The sequence below is a fragment of the Corvus hawaiiensis genome, chromosome 19 (assembly GCF_020740725.1).
Source record: "Corvus hawaiiensis isolate bCorHaw1 chromosome 19, bCorHaw1.pri.cur, whole genome shotgun sequence".
Taxonomy (NCBI): Eukaryota; Metazoa; Chordata; class Aves; order Passeriformes; family Corvidae; genus Corvus; species Corvus hawaiiensis.
The window spans coordinates 4,045,286-4,057,652 of NC_063231.1; the positions used below are offsets into that span (position 1 = coordinate 4,045,286).

The 12,367-nt window shown below is 45.6% G+C and overlaps 1 protein-coding gene across 2 annotated transcripts; it reads left to right on the forward strand.

Moving 5' to 3' along the window:
- The first annotated feature begins 3,130 nt into the window (after nucleotides 1-3,130).
- DDX5 (DEAD-box helicase 5) lies at nucleotides 3,131-10,093 on the forward strand. Of its 2 annotated transcripts, none has more exons than XM_048324116.1 (13): nucleotides 3,131-3,266; nucleotides 4,654-4,819; nucleotides 4,967-5,063; nucleotides 5,148-5,281; nucleotides 5,405-5,470; nucleotides 5,915-6,056; nucleotides 6,134-6,294; nucleotides 6,451-6,623; nucleotides 6,806-6,916; nucleotides 7,119-7,180; nucleotides 7,255-7,314; nucleotides 8,562-8,786; nucleotides 9,327-10,093. In XM_048324116.1, exons 1-13 carry the CDS (start codon nucleotides 3,259-3,261, stop codon nucleotides 9,710-9,712), a joined length of 1,791 nt encoding a protein of 596 aa, XP_048180073.1. In that variant the 5' UTR covers nucleotides 3,131-3,258; the 3' UTR covers nucleotides 9,713-10,093. The 2 variants fall into 2 exon arrangements, with proteins under 2 accessions (XP_048180073.1, XP_048180072.1); XM_048324115.1 differs by having other exon boundaries at nucleotides 3,140-3,290.
- Nucleotides 10,094-12,367: the final 2,274 nt, after the last annotated feature.

Consider the following 12,367-nt stretch of genomic DNA (forward strand, 5'->3'; position numbering starts at 1 on the left):
ACTGGGAGCAGGAACGGGGAGGAAAGAAAGAGCCCGTGCCCCAAAGCCAAGCTGCAGCGCGGGTCACGTGCTATCCCCCGCCACTCCCCGGTCACGTGATGGGCGCCCCCGCCGTTCCCCGCCCGGATCCCCGCGGTTCCGCCCGGCCGCCACCACCACCGTCCCCGCCCGCAGGCAGCATGGGCCGGCCCCGGGGCGCTCCGGCCGCCGAATGCGACTGGCGGCGTAAAATGGCGGTGGGGGAGGTGGGGTTTGCCCTGGAGGTTCCGCCTTCGTCACCTGAATGGGAGGCGGCTGTTGGCGTTTTCTCGGTAAAGATGGGGAAAGGGCCGGCCTGGGGTGGGGGTGGAGTGGGGGAAAGTTCTAGCACTCGACCTTGCAAGCTGGCCCGGGACGTTTGCCGGCCGGTATGTCCATTAACGGGGGGCTGGTGTTAATTGCCACGATACAGGTTTGGCAGGGTAACCCGAAGGCATTTCTGTATGAAAGGAGTGCTAAAACCTTTATTAAAAATAAGATTTAGAAGTGAGGCTTGCTGTATTAGCTGCTAGCACAGTTTTTTGGAGAGGTTGGATGGTGAAAGTCTATTATCTTCCTTTCTAAGCAACAATATTCCATGCTCCTCAGGAATTCTGGGTTTTCTGTGTTGAAAGAAAAAATGGTGCCCTTTATCGTTAAACTCTTCGAGCACGACGAAAGCAACTGAGGTCCCAATTTTGACCGTAAGAACAATGACTGTCAGTAGTAACCTCAGTGGTGTGAGCTCCAACAGCCCACGGGTGTCATTTGTAGATCTAAATCCAAGTGCACACACCACCTGAAGAACACAAAAGAGCTTTTGTTGTGTATACGCAAACATAGATCAGTGCTATCAAAACTAAGCTAAATATGGATTTCAGTTTGCTACATACAGAGCTCTGCAAAGCTGTGTTGATTTGTTTCCATGTATTGGCTCAGATTAAGAGAACATGAGAAAATCAAATCAAATCATGCTTAACTTAGGAGGGTGGAACAGAAAGATGAGGAAGTTTTTTTACAAAGGAAATTGAAAGGAGTTCCTTGCAGACTTAACTGCGTGTAGACAAGGCAGGGACTGAGTTTTTGTTCAGTCTTTTCAATTCTTTAAAACGTTGGAAAGATTAAACAGCACAGTAACAGGAGCCACTAAGTTATACACGAACAAAATCAAATTAAGATGTGTTCAGATAAATGCAACAGAACAAGAAGATATCAGATAATTTGTTATTTTTACAGCCTTTGCAAAAATCTTTTACAGATTCATCAGGAACAGGAAGCCTGTAGGGTCAGAATGTGGAGAGTGTTAACAGGAGTGTTTGGGAACAAAAAAATCTTTCACAGGCCATATTGAGTAAGTATATCTATACTGAAAAAAAAAAAGGGAGGTCCCTCTATTAGACATTTGCAGGGATAGTATTAACAAAACCAGTCAAGTTGGAGTGCTACTGAAAGAAAAAATTAATTATAACAAAAAATGGTTGAGCAAGGTGGAATTCCAAATTGCTGAGGGTCAAACAGCTGTGGCTATTCATAAACAAAATAAGCCTGACTTAGGTGTTACTTTTGAGGACGATGTCATGTAGACCTCTAGTCTTTGCAAACCTTGCTCTAGTCTTAGCAAGAATTTTTAAAAATTGCTAGAAAATAATGCACAACAGATCAAAAACATCTTTATACTTCCATTATGTAGATCTGTATGAGGTCCAGATTTTAATTGTTGTGAATTTCTTGTCAATAAAGAAAAAAATAGCAAAGGATAATTAGACCTGTGGAATTGCTTTAAAAGGAGGAAAAATTACACTGCAGCTTTGGTTTATAAAGGAGGTGACTTAGAAGATATTAATGTCCACAAACAATATAAATATAAAGTTATTACTCACCATTTCTACTAATTCATATTGTTTTGTTCCTCTTGTTCTTATGTGGCAATATGTTGAAAATGAAAGTAAATGTTTTTCAGGTTGCATACAGTGAAACTGTAAAAAACATTGTCATGGTATCTAACAAGCTAAGGGCATAAATAGAACCAAAATGGGAAGAAATGGCTATCAAATACAGTTATTTTTGTCCCAGAAAAGCCTTAAAGCACAGATTACTAGAAGGTGGGAGGATATAAGCGAGGAGTGTTACCGCACTTCTCCTTCCTTATGTTGTTTTCATTTGCTTCCCTCTCTGCCTGGAGCAGGTGGCTTGCGGGTGTTTGTGCTTCAAACTTCAACTCACATGTGTGTAAAGCCTCAGGACATTTGCGTTGTTCCTCCCCTGGCAAAGCCGGGCAGGTGAACCGCAGTGTCCACTTGGGGTACTGAATGTTTTTATCCAGTGCTTTCTGAGCAGCTTTTCAGTGACGCTGCACCTCAGATGACCTTTGACTGAGGTTACTGGCCCTGGTGTGGAATTCAGAAAGATAACACTGGTAACTGTTTACAGACATGTGCTTATAAATATTTCTGTTTACATAAATGTTCCTAAACATTTATAAAAGGCAGTGGGTAATAGTATAAAAGAACTGGCCTGAGGAGGTTTGATGTTATTTTGCGTCCAGCTTTTCAGGATCTGCACATTGGCTTCTTCCGAGAGCGAAAATCACAAGTGGGCATGGGGTCAATCTACCGTGAAGTATCAGTTATTAGTTAAAATGTTTATTAGTTAAAAGCCCAGGCTCCTCTTGAGCTCTTTCAGGAGGATTTTCATAAACAGATCTGTGAGAAGTGGGGGGCTGCACTGCGGACATTAGGGTCCGGCTCTGCCCTGCCAAAACCTATGAGGAGCTGAGCTGCATTCTGAACGTGCCGGGCGGCCGAAAGCCCGCACTTATGGAGGGTGGGAGGGAGAATTCCCCATCTCCATTTCTCCCTCAGGCCGGGAAGACCTCAGCGCGAACGAGGCTCCCGCCCACAGCAGCCCCGCGCAGGCGCGGGGGAACGCTCCCCGCGGGAGAGGAGGCACTTCCGGCCACGAGCTCAAAGCCGGTCAGCCGGGCGAGCCGCAGCCGCACCCACGCGGAAGGGGGCAGGGCCTCGGGCTGGCTCGGGCCGCTTACATAACGGCGGGGGTGGGGCCTGCGCGTGCGTCACGCGTCGGCTCCCGGCAGCCCCCGCTGCCCCCCCCTATATAACCGGCGTCCGCGCGGCCGACCGCCCACAGTGAGCGGCCCCCGTCAGCGGCGCCGGGTCTTGCGTAGCTCTTCGCCACTCGCTTTAAGTGACCGGAATCGCTTCGCCCACTGCCATCATCGCCATGCCCGGGTATTCCAGCGACAGGGATAGAGGGTGAGTCCGGGGGCACGGCCGGCGCCAGCCGCCGCCAGCGTCCGGACTCTTGAGTCTGCCCGTGGGGCTCTCGGGGTTATTTTTCGGGTGGTTAAGATGGCGGCGGGGTGGGGGTTGGGCCCTGAGCCCTTCCCTCAGCGCTCCCGCCGCGGGGGGTGGCCGGGGGAGGGCATCTGGCTTTTTTAAGCCACCGATTGTGGGCGACTGTATCGGTTCCTCCGCCTCAGAGCACCCCCCACGAGTGAGAGTGGCGCGGGGGGATATTTTTTTTTTTCCTGTGGGGAGAAGAGATTAGCCCCCACCCGCCTAGGGACGATCCCCTAGCAAGGACGGTCCCCGTAGAGACCGATTCCCTCCCGCTGGGAGCGGCGGGTGGGCTGGAGGTTTGTGGGTCAGTGGGTTGGTGGTGCCGAAGCCTTGGGGAACTCTTGGCAGGGCGGTTCCCCTCCCTCCCTTCCCCCTCCCAAGGCTCGGGCTGTGACCGGTAGGAGCTGGCCGGCTCCGCTTTGTGTTGTGTAAGCGGATGTTAATGGCCGGCCCCGCCATGCGGTGGCTGAGGGGAATCAAAATGCCGGCTGTGCTGCCGCTGCCTTTGTTCCTCCTCCTCCCCCCGCCCAGCCCCGGCTCTAAAATGGCAGCGGCTAGAAAATGTGGCGTAGACAGAAATGAGAGACAAAGGAAACAGCGCTGGCAGGAAGCAGCGGCCACTCGGGGAGCGCTGTGTTGTGCTGGGAAGGATCGTTCCCAGCGCCCGCCCGGCCAAAACCGGGAAGCGATCGGGGCGGGGGAGGGGGCCCCGTACTCGGATCCAGCGCACGGCTTAGCGCGGCTCTAAGCTGCGCTTCGGGGCTTTCGAGATCCGCCTTATCGGAACAGAGGGACCGAACCTAAAATGCTAATAAAGCGCATGGCCTCATAAAATATCTTTGTAAAAAGAAGTTTGTTTTCTGGGACATAAAAGAAACGGTTTACGGAAAAGTTATACGGAAGGTTTTGTAACTGCCCCTGCCTGCTTTCAACAATAGGAGTGTCGCTGGGATGGGAAACCATTTTGATCACGGGGTAGTGCCAAGGTTTTAATGCCTTACTTTGCTTGTTGTAACTTGCTGTTCGATTGCATTGTATGGAAGTGGGAAAGACATATTGCCTTAGCTTTTGAGTAAGAATCGTGGCAAGGCAGATTATGGCGTCTACAGCCTAAAGTATGGTTTTCAAAGTTCTAGTGTCCTGAAAATTAAGTAGGTAGAGTTTATACATCTGAATTGTGGAGTTAACGGGTGGACTGCAAAGATGGTGGTTAAACTGTTCAGGAAGAGGACCAAAATGTTTCTCTTGCATTCTATGTTATGTTCTTTTTCCCTAGGTTTGGAGCCCCTCGTTTTGGAGGAAGTAGAGGTGGACCTCTCTCTGGGAAGAAATTTGGAAACCCTGGGGAGAAACTTACAAAAAAAAAATGGAACTTAGATGAGCTGCCCAAATTTGAGAAGAACTTCTACCAAGAACATCCGGATGTAGTTAGACGTACTGCGGTACGTACCTGATATGGCTTGAGCAAAAGTAAACAGAAAGTGCAAACACATTGAGGGTCATGGGGCCCAGCAGGCACAGTTGGGGTCATTTAAAATACAACTTTTGTATCAAAGTATATTTCCAATAATGGGTGTTTTGTTTTGCAGCAAGAAGTTGAACAGTACAGAGCAAGCAAAGAGGTCACAGTTAGGGGCCATAACTGTCCAAAACCAATTATCAACTTTTATGAAGCAAACTTCCCTGGTAAGTGAAGACCAGCTTATTGGTTGTTCTTCAGGCTGGATTAGGGCAGCATCTGAATTCATGCGTTTAAATTTTCTCTTCAAGCAAATGTTATGGAAGTAATTCAGAGGCAGAACTTCACTGAACCAACTGCTATTCAAGCACAAGGTTGGCCTGTTGCATTGAGTGGATTGGATATGGTCGGAGTGGCACAGACTGGATCAGGGAAAACACTCTCTGTAAGTTTTGATTATAGCCTGGAATAGTGCTGGATTTACAGCAGTGACAGTATGGCCTGGCTTAGTGCAGGGGGAGCGCTACTGGGAAGAGAGTATAATGAGATTTTTCTTTTTTCCAAACAGTACTTACTGCCTGCCATTGTGCATATAAATCATCAGCCATTCCTGGAGCGAGGAGATGGACCTATTGTGAGTATTCCTAAGTGAAAGGGGATTTTAACTTCTAGAGAATGTTGATTGTGTATTACAAGTACCAGTTGTCCATGCTCATTAGAGTGCGTAGCTGCATTCTGTTTTTCTGTATGAATAAAGTGATTCCCTGTTGGGGTACTCTCCCAACCAGATTCTATAAGCTCTGATTGGATTGTCCTTAAAATAGTACAGAACAGGGAGAGATGTTTGATTTTTGGGTTACATTTTGGAAATTGCTATTCCGTGGAAGCTAGTGACTTCCAGGTATCTTTCACATGTTAGGTCAGTGGTGGCCGTTGAGATGCCAGGTAACTTGGTTTGCTGGTTTGGCTACTTAAATCTACTTCAGTCAATCTGGCACTGAACTTTCCACTCAAAATTATTGTCAGACTAGGACTTTCCAAAGGATATTGAGCTTAAAGCTGGGCATCCTATTTCTAGTGTCTTGTGCTGGCACCAACCCGTGAACTGGCCCAACAAGTGCAGCAGGTGGCTGCTGAATACAGCAGAGCATGTCGTTTGAAGTCCACATGTATTTATGGAGGTGCTCCAAAGGGACCACAAATCCGTGACCTGGAAAGAGGTATGGATCAGCCTTGGTGCATCCCTGTCTGAGGCAATGTGGAAACTGCTTCAGCTGACAGGACTGCTTGGTTTTAGGTGTGGAAATCTGCATTGCAACACCTGGAAGACTTATAGACTTCTTAGAAGCTGGAAAGACCAATCTCAGGAGGTGTACTTACCTTGTCCTTGATGAAGCTGACAGGATGCTTGACATGGGATTTGAACCTCAGATCAGAAAAATTGTGGATCAGATAAGAGTGAGTATAAATAGTTCATGCATTTATCACTATAGCAAGTACAAACTATTGCTACTACCCTTATTAAAGCAAGGGCAGTGCAAGCCTGGGTAGTTTTGGTTGGGCATTTAACTTCACCCTATACTGATCTTCTATTGACCTGATCTTCTTCTCCAGCCTGACAGGCAGACTCTGATGTGGAGTGCCACATGGCCTAAGGAAGTGAGGCAGCTGGCCGAAGATTTCTTGAAAGAATATGTGCACATCAACATCGGTGCACTGGAACTGAGTGCAAACCACAACATTCTTCAGATTGTGGATGTGTGTCATGATGTCGAGAAAGATGACAAGTAAGTAGTCCTTGGGGTAAAGCATTCTGTGTTTTCTGTCAGTTTTGCTTTATGAACTGTGAAATGAATGTCTTGTCTTGATGGATTTTTTTGACATCAGTCTGAAGACAAAGGCAAGAAATTAGTTTAAACTTGTACAGTACAAATCGTCTAAGCTCTAAGCAAAATATCTTCATTAATAGGCTTATTCGTTTGATGGAAGAAATCATGAGTGAGAAGGAAAACAAAACAATTGTTTTTGTGGAAACCAAAAGGCGTTGTGATGATCTTACCAGAAAAATGAGGAGAGATGGGTGAGTAATAGCTGAGATTTCACTAAGCAACCCTAGTAGTCTTGGGTGTGTTCTTGACACAACAGTTAAGAATCAAAACTGTCACAGAGTGACACCAGCTGTCAGTTGCAATGCTGAGACTGGAATTTGCCAGTAGGCCTGTCTTTGGCTAATGAAGCCACTGATGGAGTGTTCCTGGGTCAATGAAGTTCTGTGTTTTCAGGTGGCCAGCGATGGGTATTCATGGTGATAAAAGTCAGCAGGAGCGGGACTGGGTTCTAAATGGTGAGTTTCAGCAATTTCTGCAAGCATCTGATGTGTGCTATTTAAGGAAAAAACTGATTCACTTCTTGTTACAGAATTCAAACATGGAAAAGCACCAATCCTGATTGCTACAGATGTTGCATCCAGAGGTCTAGGTTAGTAAAACTCAGTAATGCCAGTTGCCCAAAGCTTTTAAAGAAAGTCTATTGCTTTCTTTAACCTCTGCATTTTTCTAAGTTTTCTTCACATAAAGGTGCAGTCTTTGTGGCAAGGCCTAGGCATGACAATCGGAGGACTCGAGGGGGATGGAGGACTAGTGGAAATGATCGGCTGGCTGCTTCCAGTCAAATAGAGAGGTGAAAGCTGAGAGCATTGTGTGCCAGTAATCTTCAAAAGGCAAAGATCATCCTTTAAACTACTACCCCATAAACTGTTCTCTCATGAAATAAGCAGTTTCATTCACAGTTCACTTTGCCCTGGTATTTCTCTTCTCTCCATGCTTTGCATGATTTGCCATGGTGCAGTACTGTTAGTTTTGTGCATACTGTCTGCTGTGATCTGTGGGTCTTTGAATTTCAGTGAGTTTTTTGAAATGTTGAAGAACATAATTTTAAACTTCAATGTTCAATGAAATTTTTTTCAACCATGAAATGGAGAGAGCAGCTTTAAAATGTACTAAGCCTTGTACAAATTGGTGAGTACTGGCACATGAAATCTGAGAAAAAAAGTCCACCTCTCACTTTAACAAGTGGGGCAGGAAAGCAATGGCTTTTCAATGCCTTTGAAAGTCGAAGTTCCTCCACCTATACGTAGTCGTCATGTCGAGACCTGCCAGAGAGAGACACATTCTCAAGTGAACCCTGGCTTCTTGGAAGCGCTTGCCTAGACGAGACACAGTGCATAAAAACAACTTGGTGACTTTGGGGGGACAGGTATGTTTTTCTTGCAGCTGCGGTTCAAAGGTCTTGGCAAGACGAGCAGTGTGGCCCCTTTTTTTTGAGCTTCTAATGAGTGTGTATGTGAAGGACCTTGTATGTTTTTACTCTAAGGTCCTCAAATGAGCACATGAAGAGGCTGCTGTGAGCTTTAGTGGCCCTACTGCAAGAAGCTTTCAGATGTCACTTGATGATTTGTAAAGGGGACTCTTGAGTTGGGAATGACAAGCAAATGCACACTCCTTATGGTAAGGTTTTGGATCACAGGGTGGGTGATGAGAACGGGATCAAGATGGAGTGTGCGTAACTTTTCCACAATACTCTTGCAGAAATGGATGATTCTAACACTGTTCTTTGCAGCCATTATTCCTTTTAAAATACTCTTATCTAATGTTTATCTTCGATTTGGCTGTTGTGGTGTGCAAAACTTTGTACCTCGCTTTTTGCCACACTGCAACACTTTACAGATGTGGAAGATGTGAAATTTGTCATCAATTATGACTACCCTAACTCCTCAGAGGACTATATCCACCGAATTGGACGAACTGCCCGCAGTACCAAAACAGGCACAGCATACACATTCTTTACTCCTAACAATATTAAGCAAGTAAATGACCTCATCTCTGTGCTTCGGGAGGCTAATCAAGCCATCAACCCCAAATTGCTTCAGCTGATTGAAGACAGAGGTTCAGGTACGTGCTGTTACTGATCTCAGTGCATAGCTTTCCTCTCAGAACAAAATGGAAACTCTGAATTCCACCTCCAGCCTCTCTCCAAAATGAATGTGGAAGGTGGTTTAGCTACCAGTTACGGTGACCTCAGAAGGTATTTATTAACACAAAAGCCAAAAAACAGCACCCAAATGCTCCCAGCCTATGCTTGTGGTGCACCAATGGCTAGGGCAGGCCAAAGAGGCACATCTTTATTTGCCCTGAAATAAAACACTCATGGACTTAGTTTTGTGGCTTTGTCTCCTATGGCCTGGAAAGAGAGATGGACCCAAGTGTCCTGCTGGCAGGGTAGAAGTCACTTTTTGCCTTGATGCTTCTACTTGTGTTACTGGGGAGAGTGTGTGGCTCCTGAAAGGTTAGACAGCTTTATCTAACTGGAGTCCAGTGAGCACCTGGGAAGCTTTTATAGTAGGTTTGAATTGCTGGGACAGAAAATAAATCGTGCTTAACTGAACTTAAAAGCCTTTATAATGCACATAACTGTCTTGTCTCTTTCACTAGGTCGTTCCCGAGGTGACCGACGTGACAGATACTCTGCGGGCAAAAGGGGTGGATTTAGTAGTTTTAGAGAGAGGGAGAACTTTGAGAGAACCTATGGTGCGCTAGGCAAGAGAGACTTTGGAGCAAAAACCCAAAATGGGGCTTACAGCGCCCAGAGTTTCAGCAATGGAACTCCCTTTGGGAATGGCTTTGCAGCTGCAGGCATGCAGGCTGGCTTCAGGGCCGGCGGTAACCCCGCAGGAGCGTACCAGAACGGCTATGAGCAGCAGTATGGTAGTAACATTGCCAACATGCACAATGGCATGAACCAGCAGCAGTATGCCTATCCTGCCACTGGTGCTGCTCCTATGATAGGTTACCCCATGCCCACAAGTTATTCTCAATAACTTAGTGTATTTAAATGTCTCAGTTTTTCATAATTGCTCTTTATATTGTGTGTTATCAAAACAGGATAGTTATTTAAGAAATGGGAAATGCAGAAATGACTGCAGTGCAGCAGTAATTATGGTGCACTTTTTCGCTATTTAAGTTGAATATTTCTCTACATTCCTGAAACAATTTTTAGTTTTTTGTACTAGAAAATGCAGACAGTGTTTTCAAAGTAAATGTACAGTGATTTGAAATACAGTAACAGAAGGCAGTGCATGGCCTTCCAATAAAGGTATTTGAAGACCGATTTTTCTTTCAGATGACGATTTTCTCAACATGTGCACAACTTTACATTAACAAAATGTCAAAATGTTTTTATATTAAATTCTAGAAAGGTTTCTCAACTGTGTCTGATTAAACATTTAAGCTTATACAAATACCAGCCTTGCCTTGATGGGGCTAGATTGCTTAGCATGGCAGGCTCCGCTTCGATGGGGAAGAAAATTAAAGCTGGCTTCTAAGAAAGTATTGAAAACAGTGTTCTTCCTTGTCTCACTAGTGTAGGGCCAGTTCTTGGAAAAGATCAAAACTCTGTAGTGGTGTTGCTAATGAGCTGCTACAAGCGTAGGAAGCTTCTGCAGCACCGTAACCGTCGCCTTCACATGAGCATATGTGCAGACCAGGCTTGAGTGTTGTGTACCCACAGCTGCCAGGCGTTGTGAGTTAGCATGCAGGCTTCTGAGCTTCAGAGAAACGGGAAGATCTTAGTATTAAAACTTCAAATTATACTTAAAACTGGTATTGAGCAGTGATTTCTTTACGGAGGTGGTGGGAGGGAAGTGGGCTGTTGATGTATGATGATGCCTCATGTATTTTTTTTTTTTAAAGACTTCTAGTATGTGTAAATGGCTCTCAAATTTCAAAGTACTGCCCATGCTGAGTGAAGCAACAGCAGTTCCTTGATAAGCAAAACTGGAATAATAGTTTATCCTGGGGTTTAAAGTGCTTAATGCTTTCAAGCAGAGTGTATTAAAATTCCTGTTAATACTAACTTTCAGTTCCTCCCTCTTGTTTATCAGTAAGAGTGATGAGTTTTAAGTTCACCACTTCATGTGTTCAAAGTTGGATCTTGAAATCTACAAGGTTCATTTTAGGTTATTTCGAACCTGAGTAAGACTTTACAGATGTCTTAACTTTATGCACTTAACTTTTTGCTTAGTCCGTGCTCAGCCCTTGATTACTGTTCCCCTCCAAGGCTGAGCTTGTGATGTTCTGTAATGCAGTCTAATCTGCTTCTTAATTGTTTCCTCCTTTGTGATATTCTATCACTTTGACAGTATTTTGTGGTCATTCACTGCTGCTATGAGAACTTCAGCTGGAGCCTTTAAGTTACCCCACTGCAGTCTAAAACTGCAGGTGGCAATGTATTTTGGTTTGGTTTTTTTTTGTTGTTTTTTTTTGTTTGTTTGGTTTTTTTTTGTTTTGTTTTTTTGGTGTTTTTTTGGTTTTTTTTTGGTTTTTTGTTTTTTTGTTGTTTTTTTGTTTTTTGTTTTTTGTTTTTTGTTTTTTTTTTTTGTTGGTTTGTTTTTGTTTGGTTTTTTGTCGGTTTGGGGTTTTTTTGGGAGGGGGGTTTAGGGTGGTTTTTTTTTTTCTCATATGCTTTGAAACATTGCTCAGTGTCACCAGGAGTGAAAAGGAAGTAGATTAGTAGATTACTTACCACTGAAGTATGACTTAATTCCTAAATTTCCAGGTCAGTTGCATGAAGCAAAATGCATTGAAAAGCTTCTTTTTGTTTTAAAAACTTCAATGTAAACGAGTTCTTTTAGTATTAAAAGTACATGTAGATCTTGTGAATTAAAATTGAGAGATGAGAGGCTTTTAACAGTGATGCAAAACCTAAATGGGCAGGTGCCTTCCTCCTTGTGTTTTGTACTCTTTCCAAATGACCCTGTGCCTTGGGCAGTGTTTCCAGAGGGGAGAAATGTACCGTTTGCACATAATAAAAAGACGACCTCTACTAAGCAGCTTTGATATCACTGCCGCTGCTATTCCGGCAGAATTGAGCTCATGGCAAATCTGCCTTCGATCTGTAATTCCCTCCAATCCTTGTGCAGGCAGGAGTAGCAACTCCTGCAGCTGACCCAGTGCCCTAATAACGCGTCTCGTTGTTCCCGGCCCCGGGGGAGAGGGCCGCACCGCCCGAACCGGCGCGGGGATTATTCCAGCCCGAGCTTGTCATGACTGCGGCTCGCGGAATGGTTCCTGCCTCACGCCCCGCCTCCTGGCGCCGCTACAAACTCGTGATGCAGCGGGTATGGAAATTTCCACTGCGCTGTGTGCGCTCTGCCAGCGCGAACCCGAGCAGCCGAGGGGCCTCGCCCGCGCTCTTGGCAGCCTTGGCTTGAGCTTTGCCTTCTGCTTTTATGTGCCTCGGACTTGCTGCTGCCCTTATGGGCTCCGGAGGGGCTTTTCCCCAGGAATGTTCCCGCGACAGTGAGGGCAGGGTCTGTCCTCTTGCCCCCCTCCCAGTCCCCAGGGCCGGGGAGTTCTGGACGTCCCCCTCCGACAGGGGCAGGCCAGATGTGCCCCCTGGCACGTGCGGCCTTGTTGCCGATCTTGGGAGCTCTCTCAACGAGTTTGGTTTATAAAAGAGAAATTGTTTATTCTGC

What these genes read in the sequence shown, in the direction of transcription:
- DDX5 (XM_048324115.1), top strand. Translation starts at nt 3,259, where the DNA reads ATGCCCGGGTATTCCAGCGACAGGGATAGAGG. An exon ending in TTATGAAGCAAACTTCCCTG is followed by an intron (nt 5,064 to 5,147) that starts GTAAGTGAAGAC and finishes TTTCTCTTCAAG; the next exon opens with CAAATGTTATGGAAGTAATT. An exon ending in GCGGGACTGGGTTCTAAATG is followed by an intron (nt 7,181 to 7,254) that starts GTGAGTTTCAGC and finishes TTCTTGTTACAG; the next exon opens with AATTCAAACATGGAAAAGCA.